The sequence below is a fragment of the Lotus japonicus genome, chromosome 5, assembly GCF_012489685.1.
Source record: "Lotus japonicus ecotype B-129 chromosome 5, LjGifu_v1.2".
Taxonomy (NCBI): domain Eukaryota; kingdom Viridiplantae; phylum Streptophyta; class Magnoliopsida; order Fabales; family Fabaceae; genus Lotus; species Lotus japonicus.
In genome coordinates, this window is record NC_080045.1 from 9,751,425 (window position 1) to 9,769,093 (window position 17,669).

Consider the following 17,669-nt stretch of genomic DNA (forward strand, 5'->3'; position numbering starts at 1 on the left):
TTTTAAATTATAAAATGAAAAATGTCTTGAGACATTTTATTAAATATTATTACAGTACTTTTTGTGTGACTAATTAATATTATTCAAATTTAATAATTGATATTTTAAAATTAGCATTGAAATAATTCTAATAATTATTTATTTCATAATATGAAAATTGATAACTGAATTTAAAATATTATAATAAATTAATAAATTTTTAATGTCATCAAATATGTTAAAATAATTTGTAATTATAAAATATAATTAAATAAAAATAATTGTGTTGTGATATTTTAATAAATAGTATTATTTTCTCATGCATCGAAAAATAAATAGTATTAGAGCTCTCTTTGTCTCTAAAAAAAGAGCTCTCTTTGTTTAAATAATTAATATGAATAAAATATAATAATTAGCATTGAATATATTTAAAAATATCTTAATTTATTTATTTAATAATAGAAAAAATCATGAAGTGAATTTAAAATATTTTAAATCAAGTAATAATTGTTTAACATCATTAAAGATGACGAGAAAACCCAAACCCGTGGGGCCCAACCCGAGCTCGACCCGAAATTTCAGGCGAAACTCGATTTCTTTGGGTTTGGTTTTGGGTTTGGGTTTCACCCAAATTTTAAAACATGTTTGGGTTCGGGCGTGGGGTTGATTAAACCCGCACCCAAACTCAATCTTAAACCTGGATTTGTGGTTATTTTTATTATTTTGTTATATTATTTGTGGTTGTTGTTGTTGTTTGTTGAAGACTTCGACTGATAAGTTTAATTAAGAGAATATTGAAGAATGAAGTTTAATTAGATATTTAGAATTGAGATGTTTATAAATCCATGAATTATGCTGTTTATCAAGTTATGTTCATGAACTGTAATTTATCTTTTGTATTGGAAAGATGATGAGGTTTACTCAGATTATGCTCATGTTGTTCTCTTATGTACATGTTGTTTTCGGGTCGGGTTTTTGAGTTTTTTCCAAGCTCGGCGTTCACATCGGGTTTTGGGTTTGAGTTTGGGTAACCCGAAACCCAAGGGTTTAGATTTAACTTTTGCACTCATATTAGTTTTAGGTTTGGGTGTTAAATATGGGTTCGAGTGTGAGAATGGTCAACTTCGCGTCATGGGCCCCGTTGCCAACCCTAAACATCATCAAATATATAAGTTTTAATAATACTTTTTTATATTTTGCAACAGTAACGAAGTAATATTAAATATAAAAATTATGCTAAGTTATTCAGTGAAATATTATTTAGGAATTTTATATATTTTCAAATTTGGATATAATTATTTTCCCATGTTATGTTCCTCAAATTATTTGTACTAATAATTAGATAAAAAAACATATTTAAAGTTTTTTTTTTCAAATAATACACATATTTGATATAGTTAATAATAAATACGTTATAGAAATTTTTTTTTATGAGATTAATTTTGATGCACTAACAGTGTGAAAAGTTTTAAACAGCTATTCAATTACATCCTTTCATTTCTTATTTCAAATATTATTAAATTCAAAATTAATTATGAGCTAGAAAATGAAGGAATGTGATTGAATGATTGTGTAAAACTTATTTACACTATCAAGTGCATAAAAGTTATTTATTTTTATTTTTTGAAACTTTTTTGCCTGAAAAAAACCCAAATAACATCTTGGTTCCGCCCTCTAATTGCGTGGAATAAATCAAATTAAAACCCCGTTTGGATAAACAGCTTAATTAAGCGCTTATGGTCATAAGCGCTTATGACATAAGCGCTTATTCATAAGCTATTTATAAAAATTTATTGAAATAAATTAAAAATAAGCTGTGTATAAGCATAAGCTATTTTTCATAAGCTATCCTGAGTAGCTTATGAAAATAAGCTGAAAATAGCTTATGGCAGACCATAAGCTGTTTGCATAAGCTCTCCCAAACACTGGCATAAGAGCTTATGCTGTCAGATAAGCTCAAATAAGCTCTTCCAAACTGGGCCTAATTTGACGTGTCTAATTTGGTAGTAGTCATTACGTTCTATCTATTTTTATAAGCTATATATTTCATTGGTTTTGTTCACGTACCTTTCTCAATAAAACTAAAGAAATATCATTTTACATTTATGGTATCAAACTTCTTCTTATGTTTCTCAACATTCTTTTTAATCAGATATTTCTTAACAAAATTTACAGCATTACATATTGTAATATGAAGAAAGTAATAATTAAAAGAATAAAAAAAACTAAAAGTTAAAATTAAATTTATTATTGCTACACATTTTAGGTAATGCCATTAATCATCAATTCATCAAACAGCCTCATCGAAGAAATGTCAACGGGGGAGTTGGGGTTGGAGCAAATATTCAATTTTAGAATGAGGATTGAAATAGGAAGGCAGGTCCTGGAGAGGTTTAATGATTATTTTGTATATCTTCAACAGCATAGCAGGGGGCAGATATGGGTATCTGGGTCAATAATATATGGAGCTGGAGACTTCAGTTGTTTGTTGAGGTGGAGGATAATCTTCAGAATCAGAAGTGGACTTTATATTGTAAGCTCGGCAAATGAGGAGCCTATGAACTTTGATATTTCAGAAGACGATCAAGTATTCAATTATTTATGGGTGTCTCTAGCCCCTTCAAATGCTAAGGCTTTAGGGTGGAGGATTCTCCTTGATCGTGTTCAAACCAAAGTCAATTTATTGAAACGGAACATGCCTATTTCTAATGGTACCTGCCCCTTCTGTTCGCGGGATGATGAGTCTACGAATTACCTTTTCTTTTCTTTTCTGTTAACTTGGCGAGTTTGGGCAGCGGTGGCAAGGAGGTTGGGATGGGTTATTGTTATTTTGACTCAGCAGAGGAACATTTGCAGCAATTTGTGTGGGATCAACCAGTAAAGGTACGTAAGGGGCTTTTGGTAGTGTGGCTGGCAACAATTTGGCAATTGTGGATTGGGTGGAATGGTATGGTTTTCAGCCAAGAGGAGTATTTGAGCAGGTTAGATTTAAAAGCATAGTTGTGGTTAAAAGCAAAGGGTAGAAACTTCCATCATGCCTTGTCTGAGTGGTATTGCGAGCCAAATTCATGTTAGTTTTGTAGTACCATGAGTTTTTGGAGGTCCTAGAACTTTGCATTCACATTTATTTGCTTGGTGGTCTTGCTGCAATTTAGAGACATTTTAAAATTTGGAAACATTTAACGACATTTAAAAGATTTCCAATCAAATCCAATAATAATGAAATAGATCAAAATAAAATAATTTTGTGATTCATTAATCACATACGTATCTCGTTGGCTGTTTAATTTGATGAGGGTGAGCAGTCATCTCCTTGATGAGGTGGCTGCGCTTTTGGTGTCTCTTTCTATATTATCTATATATCTTTCATTTTCGAATTTTTGTGTGTGGAAAAACCGGGGTTTTGCCCACACTTGGGAAAGCGTCGCCTTTTAAGACTTATTACCTATTAAAAGGTTTTTACGACAAGTACTTTCAAATCCCTTTCAAGATTCAATTGTAGTATAGTAAAATGTTTTTATCGTCCTCAGGGAATTGGAATACAATGTCGTTCTCTAGCTAAATCACTTAAGCAAAGAGTCAAGAAATGTTTAGTTGATTGCTTTGTCCTACGTTGCAAAATTTAAAAGAAAGCAGTAGTAAATGATTTGTAAACAAGCGGAGAAAACGGTTGGAATTGGAGTTCATCAATTAACTCTTCAGTATTCTTATGATTCCATAAACAAACCATGTCCTATGTTCGATTCCATCGCACCACATCTTATCTTTTTCATAGTTCCCTCATGAAAGAGATCAACAACTTACTAACTAATCATCAATTCCTTGAATAATTAAGCAAGCAAGTAGCATTAAACTTAGGTGTTATATGACTATTGAGCTAACCCTATTCCTAGGCCTTAGATTCAATAGATGATTTCATCTATTTCAGATTCAATGAAGTAATTTCCACCAATTTATCAAATCTAACATCAAGTTCTAGTTTTTTTTTTTTTTGATAAGCCTTCTAGTTGATCACTCTAAAACTAGCATTAAGATCAAGATAGATCATTGAAATCATCACATAGAAACATGAATTTATACATGGAAATCAAAGTGAATACATTCAAGTTAAAAGACTACATCCAATCCCAACACAAAGGGTTTAGCAATCCATTTCCATGAATGCTTTAAGGTTTACAAAAAGAAACAAGAAGATGATGTCGATTCGTGATGTCCGCCGAGCGTTCTCACGTCGATGGATGATCAAAGAGGTCCAAAACTATCTTCTTCACCTTTGTTCTACGAGTTCTGTAGTCTTTTCCCTAATTTTTCCGCTATCTCGGTAAAATACGATGGTCTGTTCTTTTTATAACAGTTTTGTTTGCTCAAGCGAACTCTTTCTTTAACGTGAAAGAAGAACTGGGAACCGCCTTTCAACCGCTCAAGCGACCAAATGTGCGCTTGAGCCAACGTCAGAGCCAAACACTTAAAACCTTCTGTTACTAGATGGCTTGAGCAGACTTTCGAGCCAAGCACTCAAAACCTTATGTTGCAAGATGGCTTGAGCGAACTTCTGAGCCAAGCACTATTCTTTGATGCTTTCTTATGATTCAAGCCTCTTTGAAGCAAATCTTCATTCCCAATTCATTCCTACACCAAAATTTGATAATTAACACTTAAATTCTTCATGGAATTCTAGTAAACCATATCTTCACAATTGAGAGTAAATTTGATATCTATTTCACATTTCTAACCTAAATAAGTGCTCAAGAATGATATGAAAATTAAGTAGATTTGACACTTAACATTACCACAGTTTAGCGACAGTACCACAACGTTGTGGCCTTTTCTCAAAAACAACCCAAGTTTGCTAAATAAATTTTTTTCCACCGCTTTTTGCTAAATAATTTTTTTTTCACATTATTCAAAAAAAAATAGAAACTAATCTCTAAATTTTATACAATCAAGCAATCACATCCCTTCATTTTGCTAGCTCATAATTAATTTTGAATTTAATGATATTTAAAATAGAAAATGGAAGGATGCGATTGAATCACATCCCTTCAGTCTTTCACTCAATCACCTTCTCAAGAAAACTAGCTACCTTGGAAGTAGGGGCGGAAGTAAGCCAAGTCAAGCTTTGTGTGGCCCAAGCCTGGTTTAACATTCTCTTTTTGTGGCCTAAGCCTGGCTTGCGGTCTTTCACAAGCCCAATTTTAAGGCCTGGCTTGGCCTATTAAAATGTCTGGCTTGGCCTACAAGTCAACTTAAAAGCTTATTTAACAGACAATAAGCCAAGTCAAACTTTGTGGGGCTCAAGCCCATTATATTTTCGTGGCCTAAGTCTGGCTTGCGGTCTTTTACATGCCCAACTTTAATGCTTGGCTTGGCCTAATAAAATGTCTAGCTTGGCGTACAAGACAACTTAAAAACTTATTTAACAGACAATATTTACATCTAAAGAAGGTTAATTGGTCTCGGACTATACGCTAATAGAATAGCGAGCTAATATGTCTTTTTATATATCATTATATCTAAAAAAGGTCAATGAGTCGCAGACTATAGGCTAATAGACCAGCGGGCTAATATGTCTTTTTATATATCACGTAGAACCCTGACAAGCACCCGGCTTATTTCCACCCCTACTTGGAAGCAAGACTTTAAAAACAATGTCTTATTAAAACCTTATTAGAAAAACCCTATTAGAAAAACCTAGTGAAGGAAAAATAGTACAAAACTTAAAAAGTCCAAATGACACCTTCAAGGAGCCTAACAACAGAAAGATTCCAACCCATCTTAGCTAATAAACCGAACATAACTACCACAGCTTCCACCCAGCAATCTGCTTCACATGTTAACCAATCAACCCACCAAAATTCCCTTGTGCAGCAAAATGGAAATTCTGCTTTACATCCCCATCAAATTTAAACACGCACCACATGGAATTCATGCGCACACTTCCATCCACAAAAATGTATGCTAAAACCTCACCCAAACAGCATGTAAAATAACAAGTGAAATGGCATGTGAAATCCCTACAATTGTAGACCCAATAACTTGCAGCACAGTAGACTTGATTACAATGAATGCAGACAATCCAACGGATTAAGAATCCACTCAAACAAAGAATAAGCAAACCCACCAAACTTAGCTTTTACCCAATGCCACGAGCGCCATTTAATCAAGTCCACCACTGCTTGTAAATCTGATTCCCCACCTTTGAACACACCTTCATTCCTCATTAGCCAAATTAACCGGACAAACAACCCAAATCGTACCGCCCCTCTGCTGATTTTTATTCCAACCAAAGCCAAACTGCAGCAAATGATCCGACGAGACATAGGTAGAACCGTAAGCACACCAAGCCAATTATAACACACACCCCAAACATCCATTGAAAATGGGTAGGTAACAGCAATATGTGCGCTTGATTCCACACTGTATTGACAGAATTGACATCTAACCTCATCATGGGACTGGATCACGAGTTCAATTTTCGGGACTTCAACGTCGCGCGCGATGATCACGCGCCGGACTCGGTCGAGTTGCTGAGTCGCCAAGGGATTGACTTCGAGAGGAACCGCGAGTTTGGGATCGAGTCGTCCCGTTTTGCTCGCTTCCACAAATTCTCCTTGCTTGGTATTATATCCAACATCAATCGCTACACAAATGCCTTTGCATTTGAAAAAGCTATCACATTCTCCTTGTAATAATAAAACCCTATAAAAACCAGCCTCAGAGACTCTCTAGGTTTGATGAATCATCTCTCGACTAAAAAGTCTCTTTTGGCATTCTTCCCTTCCCTTTTTTTTTTTTGTTTTTATTATAATTTCTCTATGATTATGTGTGGCTAAATTCTCTAGTGTTAGGGATTTGATGTAGTTTTTTTTCAAAGTATGTGTTGAACCAGTTTTAGTTATGATTATGGATTCTCTTTTCAGTCATGAATTTCTCCTCTGTTTCGATTGAATTTTTGCTATTGCAATAATTTGTCATGCTATTTTCTATGCAGTTGGAAAATTAGTAGAATTCAGGGATTTCAGATGAAATTACGCAACGGTCTTTGCACCTTAGGGATAAGGGTAACAAATTGTTTGTGTTTGCCTGAACTTAATTGAATTTCATCGCTAATAAATTATTGTTAGGCTCTAAGGAACGAACTATCACTAATTAATTCGAAGGAACATTTATGCAAGTAATTGATAAGTGTACAATTAGGCTTAGCACCTAGATAATTAACTGAATTCAGAATTATAACTGATTGAGGTGGTACATAGAGAGAAGTTAACGAAATCAAAATTGCTAGCGCGCTTTTAAATTAAATTAACTTCAACCATTAATTATTCGTTTCCTTGTATTTTATTGCGGTTAAGTTTCGTACCGAAAACCAATCATATTCTATTTTATTCTTATGTCCTTTCATTCCAAAATTTAGTTAATCTAAGCGTACATAATCTCTGTGGCTTAATCTTTTTTATTACTTCGGGCAATTTGTACACTTGTAGATTCGCTATCAATTATTAAAGTTAAAATAATTACATAAATATTAAAATATTTTAAATAAAAAATTAAAAATGTCTTGAGACAATTGATTAAATATTATTATAGTTCTTTTTGTGTAACTAAATAATATTATTCAAATTTAATAATTGATATTTTAAAATTAGCATTAGAATAATTCTAATAATTATTTATTTCATAATATGAAAATTGATAACTGAATTTAAAATATTATAATAAATTAATAAAGTTTTAATGTCATCAAATATGTTAAAATAATTTTTAATTATAAAATATAATTAAATAAAAATAATTGTGTTGTGATATTTTAATAAATAGTATTATTTTCTGATGCATCGAAAAATAAATAGTATTAGAGCTCTCTTTGTCTTCAAAAAAAGAGCTCTCTTTGTTTAAATAATTAATATGAATAAAATTCAAAATAATTAGCATTGAGAAAATTTTAAAAATATCTTTATTTATTTATTTAATAATATAAAAATATGAAGTGAATTTAAAATATTTTAAATAAAGTAATAATTGCTTAACATCTACATCATCAAATATATAAGTTATAATAATATTTTTTTTATATTTTGCAACAGTAATGAAGTAATATTAAATATAAAAATTATGATAAGTTATAAAGTGAAATGTTATTTAGGAATTTTATATATTTTCAACTTTGGATATAATTATTTTCCTATGTTATGTTCCTCAAATTATTTGTACTAATAATTAGATTAAAAAACATATTTAAAGTTTTTTTTTTCAAATAATACACATATGTGATATAGTTAATACTAAATACCTTATAGAAAATTTTTTTTATGAGGTTAATTTTGATGCACTGACAGTGGGAAAAGTTTTATACAGCTATTCAATCACATCCTTCCATTTCTTATTTCAAATATTATTAAATTCAAAATTAATTATGAGCTAGAAAATGAAGGGATGCGATTGAATGAGCTTATTTACACTATCAAATCCATAAAAATTATATATTTTTATCTTTTGAAACTTTTTTGTATGAAAAAACCCAAATAACATCTTGGTTTCGCCTTCTAATTGTGTGGAATAAATCAAATTAATTTGACGGGTCTAATTTGGTAGTAGTCATTACGTTCTATCTATTTTTATAAGCTATATATTTCATTGGTTTTATTCACGTACCTTTCTCAATTAAACTAAATGAAAGATCATTTTTACATTTATGGTATCAAACTTCTTGTTATGTTTCTCAATATTCTTTTCAATCAATGTTTCTTAACAAAATTTACAGCATTACATATTGTAATATGAAAAAAGAAATAATCAAACGAATCAAAAAAACTCAAAAATTTAAATTAAATTTATTATTGCTACACATTTTAGGTAATGTCATTAATCATCAATTCATTGGAAGAAATGTCAACTGGAGGAGCATATATTCAATTTTAGAATGAGGATTGACATAGGAAGGGCAGGTTCCATGAGAGGTTTAATGATTTATTTTGTATATGTTCAACAGCATAGCAATGGGGCTAATATGGGTGTCTGGTCAATAATATATGGAGCTGGAGACTTCAAGTGGTCTGTTGAGGTGGAGGGTAATCTTCAGAATCAGCATGAATTAATGATGATTATTTCTACTGTTCAATTAGTAAGGGGAAAGCAAGACTCTTGGTGTTGTATAAAGGAAGGAAGTGGACTTTATACTGTAAGCTCGGCAAATGAGGAGCTTATGAACTTTGATATTTCAGAAGACGATCAAGTATTCAATTATTTATGGGTGTTTCTAGCCCCTTCAAATGTCAAGGCTTTAGGGTGGAGGGTTCTCCTTTGATCGTGTTCAAACCAAAGTCAATTTATTGAAACAGAACATGCCTATTTCTAATGGTACCTGCCTCTTCTGTTCGCGGGATGATGAGTCTACGGATCACCTTTTCTTTTCTTGTTTGTTAACTTGGCGAGTTTGGACAGCAGTGGCAAGGAGGTTGGGATGGTTATTGTTTTTTCTAGCTCGGCAAAGGAACATTTGCAGCAATTTGTGGGGTTTATTTACCGTACACAAGGATTTCTTTGTGCAAGGTTACACAAACCTAGTTTTACCTACTAGTGTAGGTTTTCAGCAGGTCACTTTTTTCACACTTTTGGCCCACATTTACTGTAAATTCTAGTATGATCCCAAGTCTATTATAATTTCTATAATGACCCATAATCATATTTCAACCAGAAATTCATCCCATTGCTCGAAAATTCATCTCCTCCCAAGAAATTTATTCATCATAAATAGATGTCTGCAAAAACATTTCTTGCTTCATTACTTTCATCTCTCCTTCCTATAATCCAATTGGCAAAGTTGCAGTTTCTCTATTACAACATCAGTTATTAAGTATGATTTTTTTTTTGAAATTTAGTATGATTACTTTAAGGCTTATTATTGCGCTTGATTATAGAAATGGGTGGCTGTGATAATTATTGCCACAGTTAGGACTTTGCATAAACAAGCAAATATGATTTCTTTTTTAGTATGGCCAATCACGACACAGCTACTGAGCTACTATTTGTTGATTGTTGCTGTTAATTGGAAACATTAATTAAGTTTGACGGAAAACAGCTAGAATGTGGGGGGAGAACTCATGGAGTATGTGATTATCTTTCCGGTCTACATGGGTCTTATTTTTCTTCATTTATTCGAGCCTCCCCAGAAATTTATTCATCCCTTTCCCAGAAAATCATTCAAACCCCAGAATCATGTTTCAACCAGAAATTCATCCCTTCTACCCCTCACCCCTTCCCTAGAAATTCATCCAAACCCAAACCCAGAAATATATCGCCCCAAACAACATACCCAGCAACCCCAACCCTCTCTCCCTCTCAATCTCCCTCCACACCTCCCACAACCAACCATAGCAGACACTGAAACCACAACAACCCAGCCCCTTTTCATAAGAAAGTGGAAACTGTTATAGATCCGTCTCAAATACATCGATTTTTGCACGTTGTGCGAGGGAAGCCAAATCGAAAATCGAAAGAAGCCAAATCAGAAACGATTTTTGCTTGATGATTTAGAAGGTGACCCAAAAGAACGACAACGACGGCGAGCTTGCGAGCGAGGCAAAGGGGAGTTGGGTTTGGCACCCCACCTATGGGGCTTGGCACCCCACTTTATCAAATACGGAATTTAAAATTCCGTATTCTCCCTATTGAATACGGAACTTAAAATTCCGTACTGTATTTAAGCATGCGTGTCACATTTTCAACCACTCATTATATACTAAAACAGATACGGAATTTTATTTTCCGTATTGATACGGAACTTTAAATTCCGTATTTAATAAAGTGGGGTGCAAAGCCTAAGGGGTGGGGCACCAAACTCAATTCCCGAGGCAAAGGCTGAACCAAAGTCTCAAACCCAAAGAATACCAGATCTGGTCGATTGTTGCCTGTGGTGCGAGGGAGATGGTGGCGTTCGACTCAGTGAGTTAGTTTGACTCGGGAGAATCGACTCAGTGAGTGATGGCGGAGGTGACTCGGGTAATGCTGGGAGTGAACGAGTCAAGCTTGAGGGGTTACCCTTACCCTTCCATTAGCAGCAAAGGCGCTTTCGAATGGACCATCAACCTTCTCTTTCTCCATGTTCAGGTTCCTGATGATGGTGCGCTCTTACGATTTGATTGTTCTTGAGTTTAATTTCACATTCGTACTTGAATTCTCCTCTGAAAATGGACCAAAAGAAAGTGAAAATGAAAACCTAGAAATTTTGGTATTTGTCGCAATTAGGAAATTAGAACGATGAGTTAATATGTTACGAAGTTGGAACGATTTGGAACTTGGAGAGCATTTTGGGGGTTGGGGAAAAATTGAATGTGGTGGAAAAACGATGATGGTTCCAGATGATGTTTTAGAAACGGAATGTGGAAGAAGAGGATGATAATAAAAATTAAAAAACTTCAGGATAAACTTAAGTATCTGAAATATTGCTTGGAATCATACTAGAATTTACAGTAAATGTGGGCCAAAAGTGTGAAAAAAAGGTGACCTGCTGAAAACCTACAATAGCAGGTAAAACTAGGTTTGTGTAACCTTGCACAAAGAAATCCTTGTGTACAGTAAATGAACCTCAATTTGTATGGAATCAACTAGTAAAGGTACGTAAGGGGCTTTTGGTAGTGTGGCTGGCAACAATTTGGCAATTGTGGATTAGGTGGAATGGTATGGTTTTCAGGGAGGAGGGGTATTTGAGCAGGTTAGATTTAAACCATGGTTGTGGTTGAAAGCAAAGGGTAGAAACTTCCATCATGCCTTGTCTGAGTGGTATGTGCTGGAGGAATTTATTATACACCTCTAAAAACTTGTGCATGGTTACACATCTGCTTTTTAACCTGCAATAGAAAGTTTAGCAGGTAATTTATATTTTTTTAAAATAAAAATATTTAATATATTATGATATAATTAGGAAAATAGTTATTAAATATTTAATTAGGAGTAATAGTTAATGTTCATCATCATCTTCAACCAAATTCCTCTGTTCCTCCTTCTCCACCCCTCCCACCCAGCCACCGTCCATCCCAGCAGCCATTGTAGCACCCTTGAATTCCATAAACTTTGAAATCCAATCCCAAACCACTCACCTCCAACCCCCAACCGCAACCCACCCCCATCAACCCACTATACCCAAATCCACAAACCCCACCCAAACCCAGATTCACCATAGCACTCACCCATCCCCACCAAACACCACCACCACTACCACCCACAGAGCCCCCACTGAAACCCAACCCCAACCCTCGAGAATCCAGATTTAACCCAATAACAAAAATCCGAACAGAGATTAACCCAAACCCAAACATTCCAAACCTAGAAATTCCAACAAAAAGCATTCAGGAAGCAGATCTAGAACGTGAAGAAAGGAAAAGATTAAAAAAATCAAAGCTTTTTCGGATCTTCTCGAGATGGAGGTGAGGGGTTGTTGTTGTCTGGTTCGCGTTTGGAGGATTGGGAGGAGGGGGCGTACGCATACGAGGTGGAAAGGTTCCTCCTTTCTTTGTTCTGGTCTTGGATTCGAAGAGAGGAGAGGAAGATCTCCGGGAAAGTGTCTTCCTTTTTCAAAATAGAGATCGCCGGAAATCGCCTCTCGTAGCGGCGTGCGGCGTAGGACGGTAGAGGAGTTAGAGGCAGCCATCAATACGACCCACGCTCCACCGAGCTCCGATCTCTCCTTTCAACCTTCACTTTCCCTCCATGTTTCAGTGGTTGTGTTGTTGAGACCACATATCTGGTGATTCATAGATGCATCTGCAGAGAGCAATAAATTTGTGGAAAACTGGATTTCTTCTCTACGAAATACCTGATGCTGATGCACAATTATTCATCATTTTGGTCCTGCATCTCCCTGTGGTCTTTGGCCAACAAAAAACTTTTGTTGTAAATATGGTAAAAAGAACAAGCACGGTGAGGATGTGATGTTAAAAGCAATGCTTGGTTTTAGGGTATGAAGCAGGTTGCAGTGGCATCATGTTGCTTTCTAGGATTTGGAATGGTTTCTATTCACATTTTAATTATTTTCTTTCTAACTCTGAAGTTGGATGTTTTATATCATAATCGTTAGTATCTGTGGACTGTGGTATAGAAATTATGTTTTGATATGGTTAGATTTAATTTTTCTGAACAAAGCCTGATGGTTATTTAGCACAGTGGTGCTGGGTTATGTCTGCAGTAGATGAAGAAGAGAGGAAAGAGGAGAGTAAAGAGATTATTGGTTGGAGGTGGAGGTGGAGGAAGGAGGGGGTGGTGGTTGCCGTGGGGTCATGGAGGTTTCAGAGAGATGGTGGTTGGGTCAAAATTTCAGAATTTTAATTGTGGAAGATGAAAATATTAAGGATTAATTTTATGATTAAGATATTTTTTCAGTTTTTATTTTTTATTTTTTAAAAATACTAAAAAATACAAAAAACCTGATGTACCAGGTCAAAAAGCAAATGTGTAACTTTACACAAATTTTTAGAAGACCATAATAAATTTTTCCGTATGTGCTCGCCAAATTCATGTTTTGCAGTTTTGTAGTACCATGAGTTTTTGGAGGTCCTAGAACTTTGCATTCACATTTATTTGCTTGGTGGTCTTGCTGCAATTTAGAGACATTTTAAAATTTGGAAACATTTAAAAGATTTCCAATCAAATCCAATAATAATGAAATAGATCAAAATAAAATAAATTTGTGTTGGAGAGGGGCTGGACTAGAAAAATTGCTGGAGAGGATTCAGATTATGTGGGATGTATCTGATGCTGTTGGGGATTTACTTTTGCTGGAAGAGTTGGAATTGAATTGGATTAATTGCTGGAATTTGGTTTTAGTTCCCTTAATTTTAGAATAGGTTTTCCTAAGTGATTTTTTTTCTAATAAGATTTTAACCACACGTTTTTTTAAAGTCCTCCCATTAGTCAGTCCCCGTAGGATAGCTCAAGTGGTAGAAGTTGGGAGACATATGAGTTGGGTAGGGGGAGGTCCAAGGATCGATTCCTAGCAGGGTGCAATTTATCTTTCCGATGTACAAAAAAAAAAGTCCTCTCTTCATGAAGGTGGTGGGTTATTGTAATTTTTTTCCACCTATTTTTTTTATCTTTATTTATATTGGGTTGAAGTACCTTTGTAATTCATTTCAATATATAATATAATTCTTGCTTATAAAAAAAATTCAGAGACGTTTTAAAATTTGGAAACTTTTAAAAGATTTCCAATCAAATCCAATAATAATGAAATAGATCAAAATAAAATAATTTTGTGATTCATTAATCACATACGTATCTCGTTGGCTGTTTAATTAGATGCAAGTTGTTCGTTAACCTATAAATTATGTGTAACCAAGCTGGTCAAAGCTTTCAAAGTAAATGCTTAGCGCGTGGTGTAAAAAATGATGACAGCTGGTTAAGTCATCTACGTAAATTACCAAAACACCCTTTTCATACTTTCACTCTTCACTTCTTACAAAACCCTATAAAATCTGCATCGGAGACTTTCTAGGTTTGCTAAAAAGTCTCTTTTCCTCTCATGGATTCTTCTTCTTCTTCAAGAAGTGGTAGATCCAATGAACGTGTTCTTCGTTCTCTCTCAACAACAGCTTCTAGTAAGTTCTGTTATTACTCCGCAACAACATCAAACGCACCGTTTCGATCGACTTCGAATTCGAGTTCTGGTAAATTTTCATCATCACCGTCGTCGTCGACCTACTTCAACCAACACCGGTCGACTTCACCGACACGTGTCAATCTAGGTAAAGGCGCCTCAACCGCTCTCTCTTCCAGCGTCCGGTTCGCGATCGACAACCGGTCTGGTTCACCCAACCGGACCGCTTCCAGCCACGTCATCACCAGCAACAACAACCGCCATCAACATAACCACGGCCACCACACGATCCAGAAGAGAACGTGTATGTGCTCGCCGACGAATCATCCCGGTTCGTTCCGGTGCAGTCTCCACAAGAACTCCGGCAACGGAAACAACAACAGCAATCAGAGCACCGATTCGTATCTGCCGAATCGGCTTAACATGCGGCGGTCGGCGATGAAGAATTCGCTGGTGAGGATCGGTGGAGTGGAAGGGGACTGGGTGAAACGAGCGCTGACTGCTTTGATTCGGCCGTCGTCGCACCAGCAGAGGAGGAGAGCGGCGTTTTCTCCGAGACCGAGTCGGCTCTCTGTCATGTCATGTGCCGCGGAGGAAGATCTCTGAATTCTTTATTCATTTTTGTTACAGGTGGTGGTTTCCGCTTGCAGTTAGGTCCTGATGGTGCTTACTCCGGCGGCGATATCGCCGGAAGCTATGGAAGATTCCGACGTCGATCTGTGACACCGGACTCACTCGGGGAAATTTTTTTGTACATGACATTTGTTATGGAACTATGGAAGTAGTTTTATGAAATTTTTTTATTTTTTTAAAAATTAAACTAAAATTAAAGTAGAAAACAATAAGCCTTCAAAATTTAAATATTAATCTCAGGTTTAATTTGTGAAATTATTGTCTAATTGCATAATTCAAATTTCTAAACTTGAGAATCAATCACTGACAGGCGTAATTTATGTTTCTGATGTACCAAAAAAATACTAGGTCAATGGCGGTGGTTGATTCCGATTCAAGCTTGGTTTCCACTTCCGTCATTCGCCGTTGTTTGTTAGCGTCGGTCCGTCCAACGGCAGTTTTTGTTGAGGCCGTGGACTTTCCCTTATCGTTGGTTCAGTTGCTTTGCATTTGGTGCAAGGTATGATTATTTATTATATTTTTTTTATGATTTTTCTTTGCTTGACGTTTTTATTTGTGTTATTTAATTTGTTTAAGTGTAGTTTGGTTGTGCAGTTGTTATTGTGCAGATTCCATCTCTGTAATAAGGGGGAGGAATTGATATATTTGGCTCCTTGCTTCTTGTTATGGAAGATGATCGCTGGTGTTAAAGATCAATGGTAGTAAAAAAAAAATGAAGTTTTCACTATAATATTAACTAAGGAATCAAATTGAGAAATTCAATTTTAAATTGCTCAATGTTGAACAAAGAATTCAAAGTTGGAAGGGCAGATTAATTTGAAATGGAAATGTTCTGTATAGTAACTTTTTGGGATAGGGACAGCTACCTACCAGTGATTTGACATTCTAATAATTATATCTAGATTCTAGATTCTAGAATAACTATTGTGCAATAGTATAACTCAGGACAATGGTATAGTGGTGGTGTGAGAATTTGACCAAGTACATGGTCAATTCACTAAATCGATTTTTTTATAAGCAAAAATAATATATTAAGGAGCATGAAGAGTTAGACATTTCAAAGGTTCCTTTGACCATTCATAATAGACTAATGCTTTGTTTGGTAGAGAAGAGATAGAGAAGAGAGAAGTTGAGTAGAGAGAAATAAGTGAGAAATAGAGTAAATTTAGTAGGTTGTTTGGTACTCCCTCCGGTCCTATTTATAAGCAACAAAAAAAAAATTCACATAGTTTAAAAAATGTAGTTAAACTAGATAAAATGCATTAAATTTGTCTTAAATTAAAATGAACTTCCAAAATTACCCTTTGTTATTAGTGTTGGAAAGTGGAAAAGAGAGAGAATAATTAATGAGACACATTTTACAAGTTAGAATTAATAAGGGCATCATTGGAAAAAATTAATTAATATAGCTCAAACTTTCATTTGGTTCTTATAAAAAGGACCAAGATTTTTCTTCTCTTTCATACTTATAAATAGGACCGGAGGGAGTATGATAGAGATAAAAAAAAAAGATAAGAGAATGAATGATGTGAAAAGTTATATTTTGTGTCAAAAGACAATTTTAACCCAATTAATATATGCAATAAACTATTGTTACAGACACAAAATAAAAGGACAAAAAGTGAATATGATAACCACGAGTCTCTACTATTCAAATTCTCCCCAATTTGGAGAGATTGAAAAAAGTGTCATTGAGTACCTTTTTAAACTCTCTCTCTACTACATGATTTCATACCAAACAAGTGGAGATTACACATCTCTCATGTATCTCTCTCTGCAGGACTTCTCTCTTCGGTATCTCTTGCTTAACAAACACAGTGTAAGAGATCCTATAATTTTGGCTTTTAGCCATACCAAAGACCTATACAAAATCAGATTTACTAGTTTCACAGCATTTACATCCTTATTCTTAAATAAAATATCATTCTTAAGTATGATTGCATGAGAACAAAATTTGTAAAGGTTCACATCTCGGGGCCCTTGCATTGGGTTCTTCAGGTGGAGAAATAAGGGTTTGCTAATCAAATGGACTTGGAGGTTTGGCAAGGAAAATCTTCTCTTTAGAGGAGAGTGGTGTGTGCGAAGTATGGATGGAATGAAATGTTTATGTTATGACCCTTAATGGTGGAAAGAATTGGCGTTTGTTTTTATGTTACTCAGGATATCTTGAAAGTTCTTTTGTAGGACATGGTGTTGGTAAAGGCCTTTCCAGATTAGATATTATGCAAAATAGGGCTTGGACAATTTGTTTGGTTCTGGCTAGATCCATGGCTAGACATGGTTCCTCTACATATCATGTTTCCACACATGTTTGCCTTGGCCATTCACAAATGTGCTACTATTAGTGCAGCAAGGACCTTTCTAACTAACAAATGGTCGTGGACCTTGGATTTTAGTAGAAAACATTTTGGGTGGGAGCTAGATGAATAAGGGCGGTTTATTACACTAAATAATTCGTTGATCCCTAGCA

At 34.8% G+C, this 17,669-nt stretch overlaps 1 protein-coding gene across 1 annotated transcript; it reads left to right on the forward strand.

The window, feature by feature from the left end:
* Positions 1-14,426: 14,426 nt before the first annotated feature.
* On the forward strand, positions 14,427-15,499 carry LOC130717262 (uncharacterized). The gene has a single exon (XM_057567428.1). It carries the CDS (start codon positions 14,492-14,494, stop codon positions 15,170-15,172), a length of 681 nt encoding a protein of 226 aa, XP_057423411.1. The 5' UTR covers positions 14,427-14,491; the 3' UTR covers positions 15,173-15,499.
* The last annotated feature ends 2,170 nt before the right edge of the window (positions 15,500-17,669 follow it).